The 17,349-nt window shown below is 44.0% G+C and overlaps 1 protein-coding gene across 6 annotated transcripts in view; it reads left to right on the top strand.

The window, feature by feature from the left end:
* The window catches only part of Tiam1 (T-cell lymphoma invasion and metastasis 1), a 373,652-nt gene extending 358,350 nt beyond the window's left edge, over positions 1 to 15,302 (top strand). For all 6 annotated transcript variants that reach the window (XM_005375657.2, XM_013504090.1, XM_005375658.2 and 3 more), the window contains 6 exons: positions 80 to 188; positions 4,519 to 4,577; positions 4,946 to 5,048; positions 7,682 to 7,769; positions 9,744 to 9,916; positions 13,546 to 15,302. In XM_005375657.2, coding sequence (XP_005375714.1) covers positions 80 to 188; positions 4,519 to 4,577; positions 4,946 to 5,048; positions 7,682 to 7,769; positions 9,744 to 9,916; positions 13,546 to 14,015 — 1,002 coding nt within the window. In that variant the 3' untranslated portion in view covers positions 14,016 to 15,302. The remainder of the gene's footprint in view (positions 1 to 79; positions 189 to 4,518; positions 4,578 to 4,945; positions 5,049 to 7,681; positions 7,770 to 9,743; positions 9,917 to 13,545) is intronic.
* Positions 15,303 to 17,349: the final 2,047 nt, after the last annotated feature.

Here is a 17,349-nt window from a genome sequence, read left to right as displayed (position 1 = left end):
TGCTGTATTTTAAAAATTCATGAAAACCTGAGCATGAATCCCTTTCCCCAGTAAGTTTTGCTGTGTCTCTGGTTTACAGGTTGCAGATCTGAGCATGGGCGACCTGCTCTTGCACACCACCGTCATCTGGCTGAACCCACCAGCCTCACTGGGGAAGTGGAAGAAGGAGCCTGAACTGGCAGCCTTTGGTATGTATCAGAAGAGGGTTTCGAGGAGCGGGAAAGGGCTGGCTTAGTTTTTGAAGCAAGAACATTTCTAAGTCACAGTTTATTAAATTAAAGCTATTTATAGTTTTTTGAGGTAGTATTCCTGCTTTGGCTATCACCTTCTTACAAATGCTAAATTAAACCTTCCAGTTAAAAATGTACAACATACCCAGCTACATGGGTGGGTAGACATGGCAGTGCCCTGGTCTATCCCAGGTACAAACAGACAGCAAATGAATGTTTTAATTTTTTTTTGCAGTATTGGGGATTGAACTCATGACCTTGTGCTTGCCAGGCAGGTGCTTATGCCACTGAGCTATATCCCCAGCCTGTTTTAAATTTTTTGCTGCTAGTTCTAGCAAATATTTCAAGATATTGGGTTTATAATAAACCAAGGAACAATAAAGTGAAAGATCAAGAGCAAAATGTCTCTGTGTCTGAGACTCAAATCCTGGATTTTAAAATTTTCTCCCCAACTCTGTATTGCTGTACATTGAACCAGAATTTATGAGGTTAGTTCTCAGCTGAGCTATTGTTGCAACTCTGGATGCTTAATCCGTGGCGAGGTGCATCGCAATTATGTTGTTACTCATAGTAGTGAAAATAGACAGTGGATGAGTGATTTATATTTTTAATAATGTAGTTCAGATCGGTACAATTGCTGCAATTAGAGACCTCATATGATTGTATTGTATTAATATGCTTTTAGAGAGAGAAAAAACCTTGGGGTAGTATACTGCGAGTTGTGGATAATTCAGGAAGTGTAGCTATGGTTAACTATGGCTGTGTAGGTGTGAATATAACATAATGCAGTGCTGTTTTCAAGCACAAACCATCTGCAGCCTGTGCTTTTGTTTTATGTTGTGTTTTTCCCTAGCATCTCCCTAGAAAGCTCAGGAGTAGGAAATATAGCATTTACCATTATCTTATCATATATTATTTTTCTGAGCTGGGGGCTGGGAGGTTGCTTACTGCTTCTTCAGCTGAATTCTTTTTGACCCCCTCTATGATGTGAACAAAATATTCCCAAAAGGAACATCCTAGGCATATTAAAATCAGTGTTTCATGCAGAGATTGATTGGACTTCCTAGTTTGATCCACTTAGCCTTCATTGAAAAATTAGTCATATTCTCAAAATTTCCCAAGAGCCACTATAGCTGTTGATGACATTCATTAAGAATAATGAAAGAGCATGTAAGTGTGCTCAGAAAACATGCGACTAAGTAGAGGATACAAAGAAGTATTGGGGTATTAACCAGCTGACAGTGTTTGATGGGGGGAATGTTTTTGGAGGGCAGTAGTACTTGCTTTGTGCTCCCCATACTGTGATTTCTTCTTGGACTGGCCTGGGATGTCTCTGGTGCATCTCAGTGAGTCATTTATGGAACTTAAGTTACTGACATAGTGCCCGGAACCATCTACTTGTTCTTGATGTTGGACTGTATGCTAGCAGTTTCAGAGTTCACCATTAGGGTGCTTCATGATTTATCCCATGGATTTTACAAATTTCATATAGTTATAAAAAACCAGTTTAGAATAAGAAAATAATTTGAGTGGGAGAAAGTAGGGACAGGCATACGTTTTTCTGTTTGGGGCTGCATAGTGAATTTTGGGCATGGGGCAGTTTGCTATGTGCTTTGCTATTGTAACCAATAGTAACAGTGAATGAGCTGGCTGTGCTAGCAGCCGGTACTATATAGGCAGCAAGCAGAGAGGCATGGGTTTGGTTCAAGGGCCCTAGTCTGCCAACCCATGGTAAATGCCAGTTATGAGGTTTGGGGCTTTAGGTGCCACTATTAATACAGTAGGCTCAGATAGGGCTCTGCGTTCCTGTTCCCTGCTTCCTGGGTTGGTTGTGGGAGCCAGGTGTCAGATGGCTGACTCCCAGGAGTGGGGGCCCAGAGCACCTGTCTTTGTAAATAGATGCTGTGTACCCCAACCCTGGTACTGCAACTCCAGAGCACCCAGCACACTCAGTAGGGGCAGTAGAGATAAAAAACAAAACAAGGGGCTGGGGATTTAGCTCAGCGGCAAAGCACCTGCCTGGCAAGCGCAAGGTCGTGAGTTTGGTTCCCGGTACCGGAGAAAAACCAAAAACAAAACAAAACAAAACAAAACAAAACAAAAAAACCAAGAAACAACTGTGGAAGTTCTGCGGTAAGAGGCAAGGTTATTATTGAGAATGCTTGTACAGTCACAGGAAGGTAATGGTAAAGAAAAAGAAAAAAAGATTAAGATTGGGATTGTAAACCAAGATAGCCATGATAATGAGCATATTTGTGTGTGAGTCTTAGGTAAGCTCATTACCGGTGATGCTGCTGACAGTTTCACTGTGATTTCTAGTAGAGAGGCAGAGCTAAAGGAGCCTTCCAGACAGTGCATTTTGAAGGAGAGATGCGTCGTGCTGAAAGTAGGTTAGTTCCAATTGATCAGGCAGCTTTTGACTTAAAATCAAGGCTCTCTTTTTGTTTTCCTGCAAATCTCTAATTTCAGGGAACAGTTCAGCTCTCTTCTGAAACTGACATCGACTTACTGTCAAACCAGCACCTTGACGTTTTATGCTTGGGGTGGCTCGGGTGTGCTGAGTGTGAATGACTTTCGCCTGAAGAGGAAAATACAAACAAAGGGTGCTTGCGTAGGCTTCTGCATGGGAGGCATTAGGCGTTTGCATTGTAAGTCACAGAGTAGGGACATTAGGCTGAGGAGGGCAGCCAGGAGAGTCACGGCCCTTTCGAGTGGACTGGGTGACCCCGTGTGGTCCTTCACGGTAGGTGGAGGTGTTCATTGCGCAGGTCTCAGTGCTGGGCGGAGGCTCGCACTCTGATCCTCTTGTGCTCTGTGATGGTGAAGCTGAGGCAGATACATTAACCTTCTCAGAGCCAAACAGGCCCTTGAACTGCAGCTCCAAGGATAGAGTGGCACTTCTGAGACTAACATCACTGGGTCCCCTCTCCAGAAGCAGAATTCTGTCACTTTTCAAGGAACCCAGTTCTCCTGGCCACTGTAATTTCAGATGCCCTCATGGGGCAACCCAGAGTCTCCGCGGGTTGAAGGTGCCAGTGCTCTGCAGAGCTGTGGTGGCCTCCACATGTCAGTGGGAACGTGGAAGGAAGCCGCCAGCCTGTCCTCTCGTTTACACCTGAGGCTGGACTTAGCTTCTTAGCATCTCTTATTCTCCAAGCTGGGGATTAGGCTGACCTCACACACGGGGAAGACGGAGCTGCCCTAAGCAAAATGAAGAAGGAGCCCTTTGGGATGGTGTCTGGAGGATGTGTAGCCTGATGGCTCATCTCTGAAAATTCTCAGAGCCTTCATTCCCTTTTAATTCTGTGTCTGCTCTACCAGGCTGCCCCTCCTCCAGCCACTGTGTGACAGAAGGGATGAACCTTCTCAACGGCACCTTTACATGGCGGAAAAGGCCAAACATCTACCTCTGGCCTCTTGTGTTAGGGTACTAAGCACATTCATGAGGGCAGAGCCTGGTCTCTTCCCAAACGCCTTGCCTCCTAAAACCATCACAGTGGTGATTAGTTTGAACATACGAATTTGGGGAGATTGTAGACACTTAGACCACAGCAGAGAGCTGGACACAGAGAACCAAGGACGAGCTGGGACCACCCTCCCATCCCTTCTGGGCACCAATTCTGCTTCCTCCAGGAGCAGTCAGAAGCACTGTGTGAGAGACATGCTTGGCATTGCTTAAAGAATTCTCTAGAAGATTATGCATAACTACATTGGATCTCCAAATCCCCTGAAAGAATATAAGAATAAAACTATATATTCACTTCTCTTAAAGAGCTTTAAGTGGGGATTGCATTCTACTCCATGAATGTCATTTCTTTAGGTAAAAAATGCAAATGTATTTCCTGAGTTATGAACATTATGTGTAGGGTGAGGGGTTGGCTTAATTTCTATAAATGTAAGTCACTCTTCAACAGTTGTTTTATTATTAAAGACATCTGTATTGTTCCTCTACCTACTAAATTAGTTACTACATTTTTGTTGAGTATGTGTCAGCTTAAGTTTTAAACTTAGATTAATATAGCTAAAATTGTTTTATCCAAAAGTTTCAGGAGGGGCCATAATTTCCCTGTGTTTATTCTCTGTTAATTTTGGACCTGGAAAATTCTGCCTTCATAGTCTGTTCATTTTGCATATATGACGAATGTGCGGAAGATAGGTGGGAATCGGTTACTTGGGGTCTCACCCTCCTCCTCCTCTAACTGTTTCGCTAGCGCTCCAAGTTGTCTGGGTTAAGGGGGAAGCCCCACAGATTTTGTGCCATAACTGCATTTATTTTATTTCCTTCCAGTCTTCAAAACCGCTGTGGTCCTCGTGTATAAAGATGGTTCCAAACAGAAGAAGAAACTTGTAAGACTCTTAATTTCATCCTCATGTTTGAAAATACCTTTCCGTATTGTTCTCAGTCATATCTGCTTAATTTTACCCTGTGTCAACAAGAGGCTCTTATGGTTTCTTTTCTTTTGTAAGTGTTCCCAGGGCTCTGCCTTTCAGGAGGCTTCTGTGTGGAGCATGAGATGTACAGCTGTTTCCTCTCTTTCCTCTTCTCTGCCTCTGTCACCTGCATTTGGCTGGCAGACTCATTTGTGCACCCCCAGCGTATTTATCAGGCAGCCTCTCACCTCCTGTACATGAGGGGGGCATTACCTTGGCTAGGCAGTGGAATCAGTGCAGGTGAATTCGTTGTTCTTATGCGGCTGGCTCTTTCTCTCCTTTAGGTGGGATCTCACAGACTTTCAATCTATGAGGAGTGGGACCCCTTCCGATTTCGCCACATGATCCCTACTGAAGCCCTGCAGGTCCGAGCTTTGGCAAGTGCAGGTAAGCTCTGACATGTGCTGGCTTCACAGTCCTCGTGTGTGTGATGTCTGTACCCGCAACCTTGGTCTAATCTGCCTTCTATTTTCTTATATGCTTAACTCTCTTTTCACTCGATTTCTTCATTACCTCTTATTTACCCAGCCATCTGTAAAATACTGACTGGATGAATGAACCAAGTAAATGAATGGATAATATCTTCACAATTGCTCTGGGGAATTATGGTCATTATGTTATATTTAATAACATTGCGATGACTAGAATCTGAGTAGCAGCGAGCCTTGTACTTCTACAAAGAATCCTTGAAACTACGAGCAAAGCCCATGTAAATTACTCACTTACCTTTTAGCTGAGGGACTGAAAAGTTGACCAAAAGTGTGAAAAAGCCATTGAATATGCATTTGTTTGCCTGAAGTATCTATCATACATCTTTGTCTTTGTTATTAGTAGAAGGCATTTGAAATACTAGTTCTTTTTCTGTGACCCAAACAGTAAAGTCAATTGTTGGGTAGCACTGAGAATCCTTGATAATGTAGTTAGATGACTCTTCAGGCATATGAAAAGTAAACTTCAGCCTGGTATCCATTAAGGGTTGTAATATTTCTGAAACTCTAACCCATCCTGTGTTTAATTTGCAGCCAAGTCCTATGTCTGTGAGAATGGGCAGTGGCCCCTCTTCCAAGGGGCTTCCTTGGAAGTCAGGTGGAAACTTTGGCCATGTCTGGTCCCCATTCCAGCTGTAAAGTAGGTGCAGCTTAGGTTAGTAAAGAGAAGTCCCGTAAGGGACACCTGCAGGTGTCTGTCCTTCGTGCTTCTGGCATCTGCTATGAGTGTTAGGTTCTTCCTGTCTGATTTGTGTTGTATGGCCTTCTGGTTTCCACTTGTCACCTCTCTAAGTAATAAAAGTGGATCTGGTCCTGATAGCAAGAACCAGCCGGTCTGATATCAAGAGGAGAAACCTGCAATATTCAATATATTGTGGTTATTCCCCCATTGTGAACTAGATTTGTCTTCTTTCGTGGTTGTCCCTTGTAGTAGGAAAAGTCAAATGCAAAAACCACAGAGGTCACATATGCATGAGATGATTAAGATTTCTTCTAAGCATCCAGTACAGTTTATCATGATGCCTTTTTAGTTAGGACTTGCAAGCTTCACCTATGGGTGACTTTATAGGAACCTAAGGATTGTGTGTCTCCAAAAGCTGCGATGCACTTTGAGATTTAGGCACTTAAATACGAGCACTGTCTTAATGTAGAATCTTAGCTTAAGAACGATCTAGTTCATATATTTCCTATACCAGGTTTATAAATGGGAAGCTTTATTTCTACAGCAAGTTATAGGCTTTCTAGCTAGGAATTTTGCTTCATGAAGGACGTAGGCTTTACATTTTAGACACAAAGCTATCTTTGTGACTTGACATTTCATCCTCACCCTCTGCTTTTCATTCAAATCAAGTTTAAAACCATCAAGCATATTTTAATTGCTGAAAGAACTAGTCAAAGTGTTCCTGTTATGAAGTGCATTCCAGTGGATTTGAGAATCAGAATGTGGAATTTCATGATTTTTCTTATCTTAAGTTTGGGAAAGTTTGTAAAACTTTTTGCAAATGGATTCCAGTTGAGATTAAATAATGTAGCCACAATGAGGGTTTGTAACCAGGGTTCTGACCACTGGGTAGAATGGGGCCTCACTTCCCAGTGGGCAGCTTTAAAGTCTGCGGTGAGCTGTTCCTTTCACAAGCGCTTTATTCATAACTTACAGTAATGCGGTGGTGTTAGCATTGCACTGTGTAGAAATTACAGTTGGCCCTGAACCCACGAGTTCTGCATCCATGAATCAACTAGCCAGCTGTGGATAGAAAATATTTGGGACAAAGCTTATATCTGTAGGGAACATGTACACCCTTATTTTTCTTAACATCATTCCCTAAACAATATAGTGTAACAGCAATTGACATAGCACATTGTATTAGATAGTATAGTAGCCTAGAGATGGTTTCAAGGACATGGGAACATGCATGTGTATTATATATAAATACTAGACCATTTTATATAGGGAACTTATACATCCTTGGATTTTGATACCCAGAGGGGTCCTGGAGCCACTTCCGCTGACAGACCAAGGTTGACTGTATTTGAAATGCGTACAGTTGTTCTTCACCTTCTTGGCACTTGGGAAGGCTGGGGAAGAGGAGCCCCATTCGATCTTCAGGCATCTTATGAGGCATTGGATGTGCCTCCTTATATCACTGGTGTGATGAAAATACGCTTCAGAATCTTGGGCACTGATGGATCCAACTGTTGTCAAAAGAACCAGTCACTTAATTGAAATAGTTTGACCAAACTGGCTACACAGCGGAAGAGGAAGTTCCTCCATCAATATGACTGATTGAAGGACCCTTTAGACCATCTAGAAGGAGATCTTTGCACTGGGAAGTTCTCCAAGTTTTTTTCCCCCTTAGTATATGAAGCTTCCAGTCTCTTCATCTCTCTAGAAATCACAGGACAAGAGTGAAGTATCCTCTGCTGTTCTGCACCATTGTATTGGACAGCAAAGGGTGAAAAATGTTTTTGGTAAACATGTAAATGACTCCGCTTGAAATACACCCTCTTTTGTCCTTGTCTTAACTTATCCAGATGCAGAGGCCAATGCCGTGTGTGAAATTGTCCACGTGAAGTCAGAATCTGAAGGGAGACCGGAGAGGGTCTTCCACCTGTGCTGCAGGTAAGCCTGGCCTGGTGGGGCGCGGCTGTCCAGCTCAGGGACCACCCTTCTACCTGGCCCCCACAGCAGTCTGTGTCTCCTGCACTCCGAGGACTTCTGTGCGCTTGAGAAGTTAACAGTAACTTGGCTAATTTCATATCTGTCTGAAAGGAAGTAGGAATTTCCAGATACACTCAACATGTTTACCTTCTGTAGAATGGAACGGCCTGGTCATCTCATAGTGTGGTATTGTGGTGTTTGGTCACGTTATTTCCACCATAATGTCTCTGAAATGCAGGAGACAGGGCTGCCTGGGACAAACTGGTAGCGCATGGAGTTATTACCAGGATTCTGGGTGACCTTGAGAAGCTCAGCATGAGGAACTTGACCTCTGTTGATCGCCTACAGATTGAACGCTAAACTTACAGTGTAGGCTTCTACTTATTTCGTCTTGCGTGTCTCCTTCCCCTTTCCTGCCCCTCCTCCCTCCTGCCTTCCTGCTCTATATTCCTCTGAGAATTTGAGGTCTTCTCCCAACTGCACCCAATTTTTTTCTCTTTATTTCCCCTGGAAATATCAAGGTAGACGATCCTAACAGACTGTATTGTTTGCCTTTAAATATGTCTATATTTAATCATGCTTTATTTTAATCCTAGGCAATCATGCCGTCCCCATAAAAACAACATAACAATGTTATTATGATTAGTATTGATATTTTGTAATGCTCTCAGTAGTATAGTAAGAAGGTGCACGTACCAAACCAAAAATACGCTGAGCGTCTTAACCTTCGTTATGTTATGTAGTCAGACCAAAGATAACCGAGGCTTGTAGAAGGTACATTGCCTAACACATTATCGGAAAGGAACATGGGTTCAGACTCAGGTGGGTATAACTTTAAAACCTACTGTTTCCGGTTGCTGCATCATCTATTTGGAGATGAGTCAACAGGAATAGATCCCCAGGAAGCTGTCAGGAGAAGTGAAGTTTTTTTTTTTTTTTAAATATTCCACATGTGAGCCAGGAGTGGTGATGCATGCCTATAATCCCAGTACTGTGGAAGCTGAGGCAGGAGGATCTCAAGATTGAGTCTAGATCAGGAAACTTAGCAAGACCCTGTCTCAAAATAAAAAAGTAAAAAAGGGCTGGGGATGTAGCTCACTGTAAAAGACTTAGGTTCAATTCCTTATAACATAGTTATGCATGCACTCATGTACACACACGCACACATACGCACACACACACTCCACATGTGGCTTGAGAACCATTTTTACCATCTGTTTAAAAGTTTTAATTGTGATTCTTTCTGGTAAAGTGTATGGAGTTCAGCAAGCCTGTCTCTAGAGGCACCATGTTTGTCATCAGAAGAAGTGTCAGGTGACACTTCTGTGGGTAAAAATATTGAGAACTCAGCCAAAAAAATAATTCTTACCTAGGGGGTTCTGTTTTCATCTTGAGAATTAGGGCATTGGAAGATTTTCCAGTTGTTAAGAATGTAGCCCTCATGCTTAACTTGAAATGCCCCTAACACTTTTCAACACTTAAGTGTTGAAATGGCTCATGGGAGGACTAGGCATTTAACAGGAGGGAGGCTAATTTTGGAGGAAACCAAGAAATTGGGATATCAATCTTTGGATGCTTGGCAGAGTTGCAGGAATCTCAGAAAACATTTAAAGCTCTAAGATTGTGCCTTAGATTCCAAGGGTGGAATTTGTCAACTTCCTGGGGGGACAATCCCTGTGCCTATCAACGTATTCATTAATGAGCTTCTCGGCCTCAGATGGGGTGCAGAAGATGAATCATAAAGCATGAGAGCTGCGGAGCGTGCCTGCTCATCACCAGCTGTGAGAAGGCAGCTCTGTGTAGAAAGTGACATGTGGCTTTAGTCTCCTGTCCTTCGGCTTGGGGATGTTTGTTTAGCTGCACCGGAGGCCATGGGATGTTCCCATCTGTGAAGTCCCATTTCTCTGACACTTGTAAATCTTCTTCTTTTCTTAGCTCTCCAGAGAGCCGGAAGGATTTCCTGAAGGCTGTGCATTCCATCCTGCGAGATAAGCACAGAAGACAGCTCCTCAAAACCGAAAGCCTCCCCTCATCCCAGCAGTATGTCCCCTTTGGAGGAAAAAGATTGTGTGCGCTGAAGGGCGCCAGGCCAGCCATGAGCAGGGCAGGTACTGTGAGGATTCAAACGTTCAAGATCCCAGTCACCCCCACTCCACTGTAGAACACCAGTGAGCTTGACGTCTTTGTTGAGCGGGAGTTAGATGTGGCCGTGGGGGGCTAACGTGGGAGTATGTTTTTCCCCGGTGTGGAGCTCCTTGCCCTTGTTCCTTCCCCGTGCCTCCCTGGGGATCTGCCCTTTCTTCACTCCTCTTGCCTTCCCGGAAGCCTTCCCTTCGCTGCCCTCTCCTTTTGGCTGGTGAGCTCCTCTCTCATTTGCCAAGCCAGCAAGCGAATGCATCCTCTTTCTGGAGGGGCTATCTTAGCACCCTTGTGGAATAACAGTCGCTGCTTTGCATGACGGCCAGCTTTGTTTAGCAAAAAGCAGTGTGTCGTAGCTCAGCAAGGTCACAGCCACTGTTCTGGGAAAGTGGCAGCTTTGTAATCTGGCAGTACATGAACGCCTATTCTCAGGGGTCCATGTCTGGTAGACCAGATGACAGGTGAGACTGTGGCCCTCGCCTTGTGCCTGCAACTTTATTTTTATCTCAGTGTTAATTTAGGGAAGCCTTCTGCCGCTACTGGAAAGAGAGGAATCTAGCTCTGTAAAGATCCCAGCATAAATATACTTGCAGGACTTACCCTATCACTCTGGAGCAGGAAGGAAAGATCAGTTCTACCACCTATAAATGGCAGTTATAGGAGAGATAGTAGGAGGAATGATATTTTCCTAACACTGAGAGGTACTGAAAGATGTCAAGATAGTCATATTTTAATCACTCCTTTCCTAAGAGGCAGCTGAGAATTTTGCAGGGAGGGTTCCGAGGAAAGAGGGTTCCTTTGCAATTGCCAAAAAAAAGCTTTTTAACCATTGTTACATTTCCACCAGTTCTCAGTGGTGTTGAAGAGACATGGATAGAACTGTAAGTGGCTGAAGGTCTTTTCATTGGCATAATGCATCTAGCTTGACACGGGCTATTACATTTTTTAAGCACCTTAAGTTTATTGGGGGAGCTCTCTAGTCAATTGATTTGTTTATTGAAAACTTAGTGCAATATACCCAGCACTCTGCTGGGTTCTCCAAAGTATTATAAGAGTCATGCATGCATGTGTATCCATACTTTCTCATAGGGTCCCCAAATAAGGACAGTTCCTTGATCCTTTAGAGCTCAGTGTAGAGATTTTTACTTGGCAGTGTTTCCCCTGCTCCTCCTCTTACTGGAGAATGTTTACTTGGGACTGTGTGTTCCAACCTCAGGGAATCTGCCTGTCAATGGCCAGGTTTAAGTTGTTAATCAGTGAACCTAAATTCTGAGCTGCATTTGCTTTAAAGCCAATGATGTTCAGACTGTGGGATAAGCAGAAGTCTCCCTGCTCACGGAGTCCTTTACGGAAAGAAAATAAAACCAGCCCACGACCTAAAATCTAGGTCCTAGATCATCATCGTGAATGCCAAGGGAAAGGCATAGACTGTAGTGAATGGGTTTTCTGATGGTTCACTTTTGGCTGAAGAAAGTATCACTCTGCTTTGGCAACAGTTAACTATCATCAGAATTTTCACTGTTGATGACTTTTAAAATGATGCTTGAATGGATCCAGCCCAGTACTAGTTTAACAGTGAATACTAGAAATACTCAAAGATTATGTCCCTGAAAGACTGAGAGGAAGCCCCCAATGTTAGCTGGGTTGTTAAGTATCCTTTTAATAAAAGACACTCCTGTGGCATTCTTCAGTCATTGGCAGGTAGTTTATTTCTCCTTTTCTTCCGTTTGGATAGGATGATAAAGTCAAATACCTTGGCTCTGCATTTAGTCTAAGAGTGCTATCTTTCTGCCAGTGACCAAATTAAAAATTTTTTGTTCTACCATTTTCTTATGAAAATTCTCAGACTTTAGCATAAGGCAGTTAGAGGCACTCACAGCTCCCATCTATATTCTATGATGAATATTCTTCTATATTTTCACTCTCACCTATCCATGTGTCATCCACCAACTCATCTTTGATACATCTCAAAGACACAGACATTGGCATCCTTTGCCTCTAAATCCTAGCCTGCAAATCATTCACAGCTATTTCCAGCAGTCTAAGTGTGAGTGGAAGGTAGTTCTAATGTAGTGATTAGAGACAGCCAGACTCCATGATGGTGGAAGTAAAGTTAAGGAAGAACTTTTGCTTCTTCCCAGTGGAGAAGTAATTTTTTTCTTTTTTTTTCCATTTTGTGGGAAATGGTTTTCATTCCCCTTTGAGCAAGAGTGGTGTCCCTTTGTACCGTGTTTAGGGATGATGCACCACTCGGAACAGCACTGAGGCACACAGGGCGGTGGTACAGAGGATGCCATAGTGGGAACCAAGCCAGGGCACTGTGGAGCTCTCTGACCTGTGTCTGTGTGTTTGAAGCCAAGGCTGCCTGTGGCCATCTTGAAGACTGGCATCTTCTAGCAGCACTGGAGCTGTTTTGCAGCTTTTAAGACTTAGGTTTGAGGAGCACAGCTCCTCGCTGGAGTTTAGGTCCTTCCCCTCATTGGAAAGCCTGTGTTGCCTTCCGTATTTTTGTGTCTGATGCAACAAACATGTCACTATCAAGGCAGAAGCAGCGGCATTTCATGTGAGCCATCGTGTGTGTGTGTGTGTGTGTGTGTGTGTGTGTTGTGTGTATGTGTTGGGAGTGTTTATTTGCTGGCTTGATTGAGTAAAGTCTTTCGTTCGCTTGTTTTTAATAATTCTGGCTTCCTAGAGGGCACTAAGAATAAATCCAAAGATTTATTATCTAATGACGTGTTCCTCCTAACTTTCAGTCATTTTATTGTAGCACTTTGTGGATAACTGCTTGAGTGTCACCTCTTATTTCTTTCTCATGGCACTCGGTACTGACATTTGAATGGAACTGTGGAAGAATGGGTGCCTCGTGGAATGTATTTAGCAGAGACGAAGGCTCACTTTGCTTAGCCTCACAGTTCATATGGGGCTTTGTCAGAAAGGGGAACTAAATGGCGACTCCATATCTCTGAGAGCTTCTCTTTCCCATGTGTTCTCTAAGAGGGATGTGATCCCCTTAATCTAACTGTACCTCCTTAAATTCTCAGAAAGCAGCAAAACAGACCACTGCTTACCCCTTTGGTACATTGTGGTGGGGTCTACAAGAAGAGCAGGACCCTAGACCCATCCTCCTCCTTACTAAAGAACTATGCTCTACCTGGGTGATCCTGGGGCAGTCCCGGGAGATCTTGGCGGCTCTGTGCTATGGGGAGTGGTTGGGGTAAAACCACTTACTAGTCCCAGGGTCGGTGGTCTGCTGGAGAGCAGTGATCTCTGTGATACCTGCGTCTGGGGTGCACAGGGCGGAGTCATTATTTCAGAGATGGTTGGGTGTCCCTTCCCCATAGTCTGCAACCTCTCCCACGCGCCCACATCCCTCTTTGCTGTTGGGTCACTTGCTGTAGCACCCTCAAAGTTCAGACATCGAGGCAAGGTAAACACTCCCCGATGGACTGGAGAAATCTAGATTCTTAAGCCCCAAATGACATCAAGGCACCAAATGCATACCGTTGAGCTTTTATGTTCCTTTTCTTTGCTTTCTGGATGTTCATCTCATGGTAAAGCCTGTGGGGGTTTATTTTTATATTTTTGTGTGTGTGTGCAGTGTCCGCCCCAAGCAAGTCTCTTGGGAGGAGGAGGCGGCGACTGGCCCGAAACAGGTTTACCATTGATTCCGATGCGGTCTCTGCCAGCAGCCCGGAGAAAGAGCCCCAGCAGCCCCCTGCTGGCGGGGACACTGACCGATGGGTAGAGGAACAGTTTGATCTTGCTCAGTATGAGGAGCAAGATGACATCAAGGAGACAGACATCCTCAGTGACGATGATGAGTTCTGTGAGTCGGTGAAGGGCGCCTCAGTGGACACAGACCTGCAGGAGCGGCTTCAGGCTGCCTCCATCAGTCAGCGAGAAAGAGGCCGGAAAACCCTGGATAGTCACGCGTCCCGCATGGCACAGCTCAAGAAGCAAGCTGCCCTGTCAGGCATCAATGGCGGCCTGGAGAGCACAAGTGAGGAGGTCATTTGGGTTAGGCGCGAAGACTTCGGCCCCTCCCGGAAGCTGAACACTGAGATCTGACTGCGTCGCGTCCCCTTAGAGAATGTGTGTAGATATTCCTCCCTGCCCTGCCCTCCCTCCGCAGCCCTCCAGTGCCGTCCACGAGAATGTCCCTTTAGGTCGCACTCTTGCACACACACAGTTTTGGCAGCTGACCCAGTTCTGAAGCCATGTGGCCACCACCCACCTTCGCCATTGTTAATATCCATGTCGGAAAGAATTGTTCAGGATCCTGAATGAGTTTGAGTCCTATCTTCTGTATATTGCTAAGGGCTTTTATTTATTCTCCATTAATCAGGGCCTGAAGAATTAGAAAAAAAACATTTATAGCACTGGAAAACAAGCTACCCCCCGCAGTTGAAGTAAGTACAGAATTTAAGGCCCAGCACTCATGCAAAAGCCAGTGCATAGCTCGTCCTACCTGAAACCAACCTCAGGTGGGAACCCCACTTCCAAACAGTGAAACAAAACCGGAAACAAACAAGACAACTGTACAGCTTCCCTCTTCAGTGTCTGAGAATATCTGTGTATTTTAAGGATGTGTGAGGAGAGGGTGGTCATTTATGTTTTGATGAGCCTTTTCTTTCTTTTTTTTTTTCTTTCTGTTTTGATCTATGGATGGTCTAACTCTGTGTCAGTGTTTGGAAGCTCTAGTTTTGCATAGAATTATAAAGATACCAAACTCTTGGAAAAGAGATCCAAATTTATCACTTGAGAGAGAGAGAGAAAAAAAAACACTATTTTTTGTATTTTACTTGAGACGCAGGGGCACAAATAGATGAGAATTTTACAGTGTTAGGTGTATCTCTTAGGTCTAAAAGTGAGCATCTAATCTTTTACAGAGAGAGTGAGGCATGGTGACTTTATATTTATATATGAAAGGTCAACAAGAAGCTCATGCTAAGGATAATTTTTTTTTTTTTTCCAAGAAGCAGATTTTTTTTTTTAAATGTTGGAATCTCTACTTGAGATGGGAGTTTGGTTGGATTACCCATGGCAGGAAATGGGCAGTGTGTCGCAGGGGAGGGGAGCTTCCTTTTCATGGGGTTGCCATGGTGATCATTGGTTTTCTCATCAAAATTACATCTTCATCCATAGATTACCTACCCCTTCCCTGACAGTCCATAGTAACCTCTTCTAAAACATTTCTTCTGTTTGACATTTCCTTCATGCCAACGAAACAGGGTAACCATGTTAATAAACCTAACGTTCAAAACAGATATCCAAATAGGAAGAACAAAAACAACTTATAGCACTTTCAATTTTTTTTAAAAGGTTTATAGCTTTTTTTCCCTTCCCTTTCCCATTTCACAATGTCTACTTCCTAAGAAGGGTTTAAATAATATGAAAACTTTCTTTTTGGGGAAAAAATATCTATTTGGTGTTTGACACATCAGTAGGTACTTTAAAGACCTGAATTTTATAGTAGCTTTAGGAATTATATTTTATAAGAATCAGTTATGACTTTATATTTCCAGACAATAGAGAGTTCAGAACATCATGCTCTGTGTCCCTGCTTGCTTTCCCTACTGCTCCATCCTCTGTCCCCTCCCCTTTCGGGTTTCCAGGGCTTTGAGCTTGATCTTTTGAAAGTTTTATTCTATTAAATTTTTGCTATATCTTCTGGTTTTCTTAAAAAAAAAAAAAAAAGCTTTAGAATGGTTTCTATACCCTTTGTATCACTGCATTGTTCCATGTCATCTCGGGTTTGATTGGGTCCTGATGGAAAAACTGAAGCAGAGGTGTCGAATAGTTGCAATTTGCTGGTCTCCCTGCAACGTGTCCATCGAAAAATACTGGAAAGTCTGGTGCTTGGAGAGGTGCCATTTTCTCTTGTACATAAGGTCATGATGTGTCTATGTCAAAAGTTCTTATATATTTCTTTTATAAGCTGAAAGAAGGTCTATTTTTATGTTTTTAGGTCTATGAATGGAACGTTGTAAATGCTTGTCAAACAATAAAAACATGGAAAAGTGCCCGGATGGTCCTGAGCCTTTTTGGGAAGGGGGATGAGTATGGACTGTGTTATTGGAAGTCCAGAGGAGGAAATTCCTGAGAATCTCTTTTTTAAAAGTGACTGTTAATGATCACCAAGGAGAGCTGTGTTGGTAAGGGTTGAAGTTTTGAGCAGAAGCAGGCACTACAGCTGCTCTGTCTCTTGGTCTCAAAGTTTGGAGACTGGAAAATGCCAAAGATACCCAACTGCGATCTGCTGGGCACTGCGTTCACCTCTTAGTGTCCCTGGGAGATTGGTTCCAGGGCCCTGTGGATACCAAAATCTGCAGACCTTCAAGACTTGTGTAAAATGGTGTGATATTGGCACATGACCTACACACATCGGCCCATGTACTGTCACCTTTAGATTACTTATGATAGCTAGTACAGTATAAATGCGGTGTAAGTAAGTGTTATACTGTGTTGTGTAGGGAATAATGACAAGAAGTCTGTACATCTTAGTAAAGACACAGCATTCTTTCCCAAATGGCGGGTGGAATCTATTTCATTTCCCATCTCTGACCTTGTCCAGTGGGAGCAGGTGGGAGGGGTGCCAGGAGACGCGGGGTGAATGGCAGAGCTTGTGAAGCCCCTGGTGAGGACGATCTTAGGGCACTGCACGTTTTCCTACCAGGGAGCGGCTGACTCTTTCACAGGATAGCTGAAAAAAGGTGAATGTGGCTGCCTTTCCCTTCCTGGGTCCCTTACAAACCGTGGAGTCAAGAGTTTGCCACCACACCCGCCCTCTAGCTGAGAAGGTTTCCTCTTTCCTGCCTGCTCTGATCGGGAAGAGTTCCCCCGGCTGGCGAGTCCCCGTGTAGCCCCTTACTCGGCGCATCCTGACCCTGAGCGGCAGCAGCAGCAGCAGCAGCGGCTGCCCTGGTTATTCCCAATGCAGAAGCTCCTCCCTGACCCACACCGGCGCGGCTAAGCCTCCGTTTTAACCAAGCCCCAGAGGTGGCGCTCGTGTCCTAGAAACAGTTTAATGACTGCAAATATTTTGAGGGTGAACAGTGACACGCGTGGGTGTGCAGCTTTGTACTTGAAACATTTAAACATGAGTGCATCGTGTATTTATTTTAAGATACATAAAGGTTTCCTTTGGTACCTACTGCATCCCTTGACGGGTGACCGAGTCCAGGTTAATGCTGGCCCAGTGAAGTCACCCAATAGTGTGCACTTAGGTAGAGCTGAGATTTAGGAGCTGAGACTGCTTTCTTGTCCAATAGCTGCGTCTACCTGTGCGGAGGAAATGCGTGCTCAGGGTCCGTGTTAGAGGTGTAATCAGTGCTTTCCCACCCCAGCTTAATTTCTTCTTCAGGCCTGTGTCTCACCAGAGGCAGAAAATACCCTCAGCACA

This window comes from Chinchilla lanigera, unplaced genomic scaffold (assembly GCF_000276665.1).
Source record: "Chinchilla lanigera isolate Chin_1 unplaced genomic scaffold, ChiLan1.0 scaffold00006, whole genome shotgun sequence".
NCBI lineage: Eukaryota > Metazoa > Chordata > Mammalia > Rodentia > Chinchillidae > Chinchilla > Chinchilla lanigera.
This window is presented reverse-complemented; position numbering and strand designations above follow the sequence as displayed.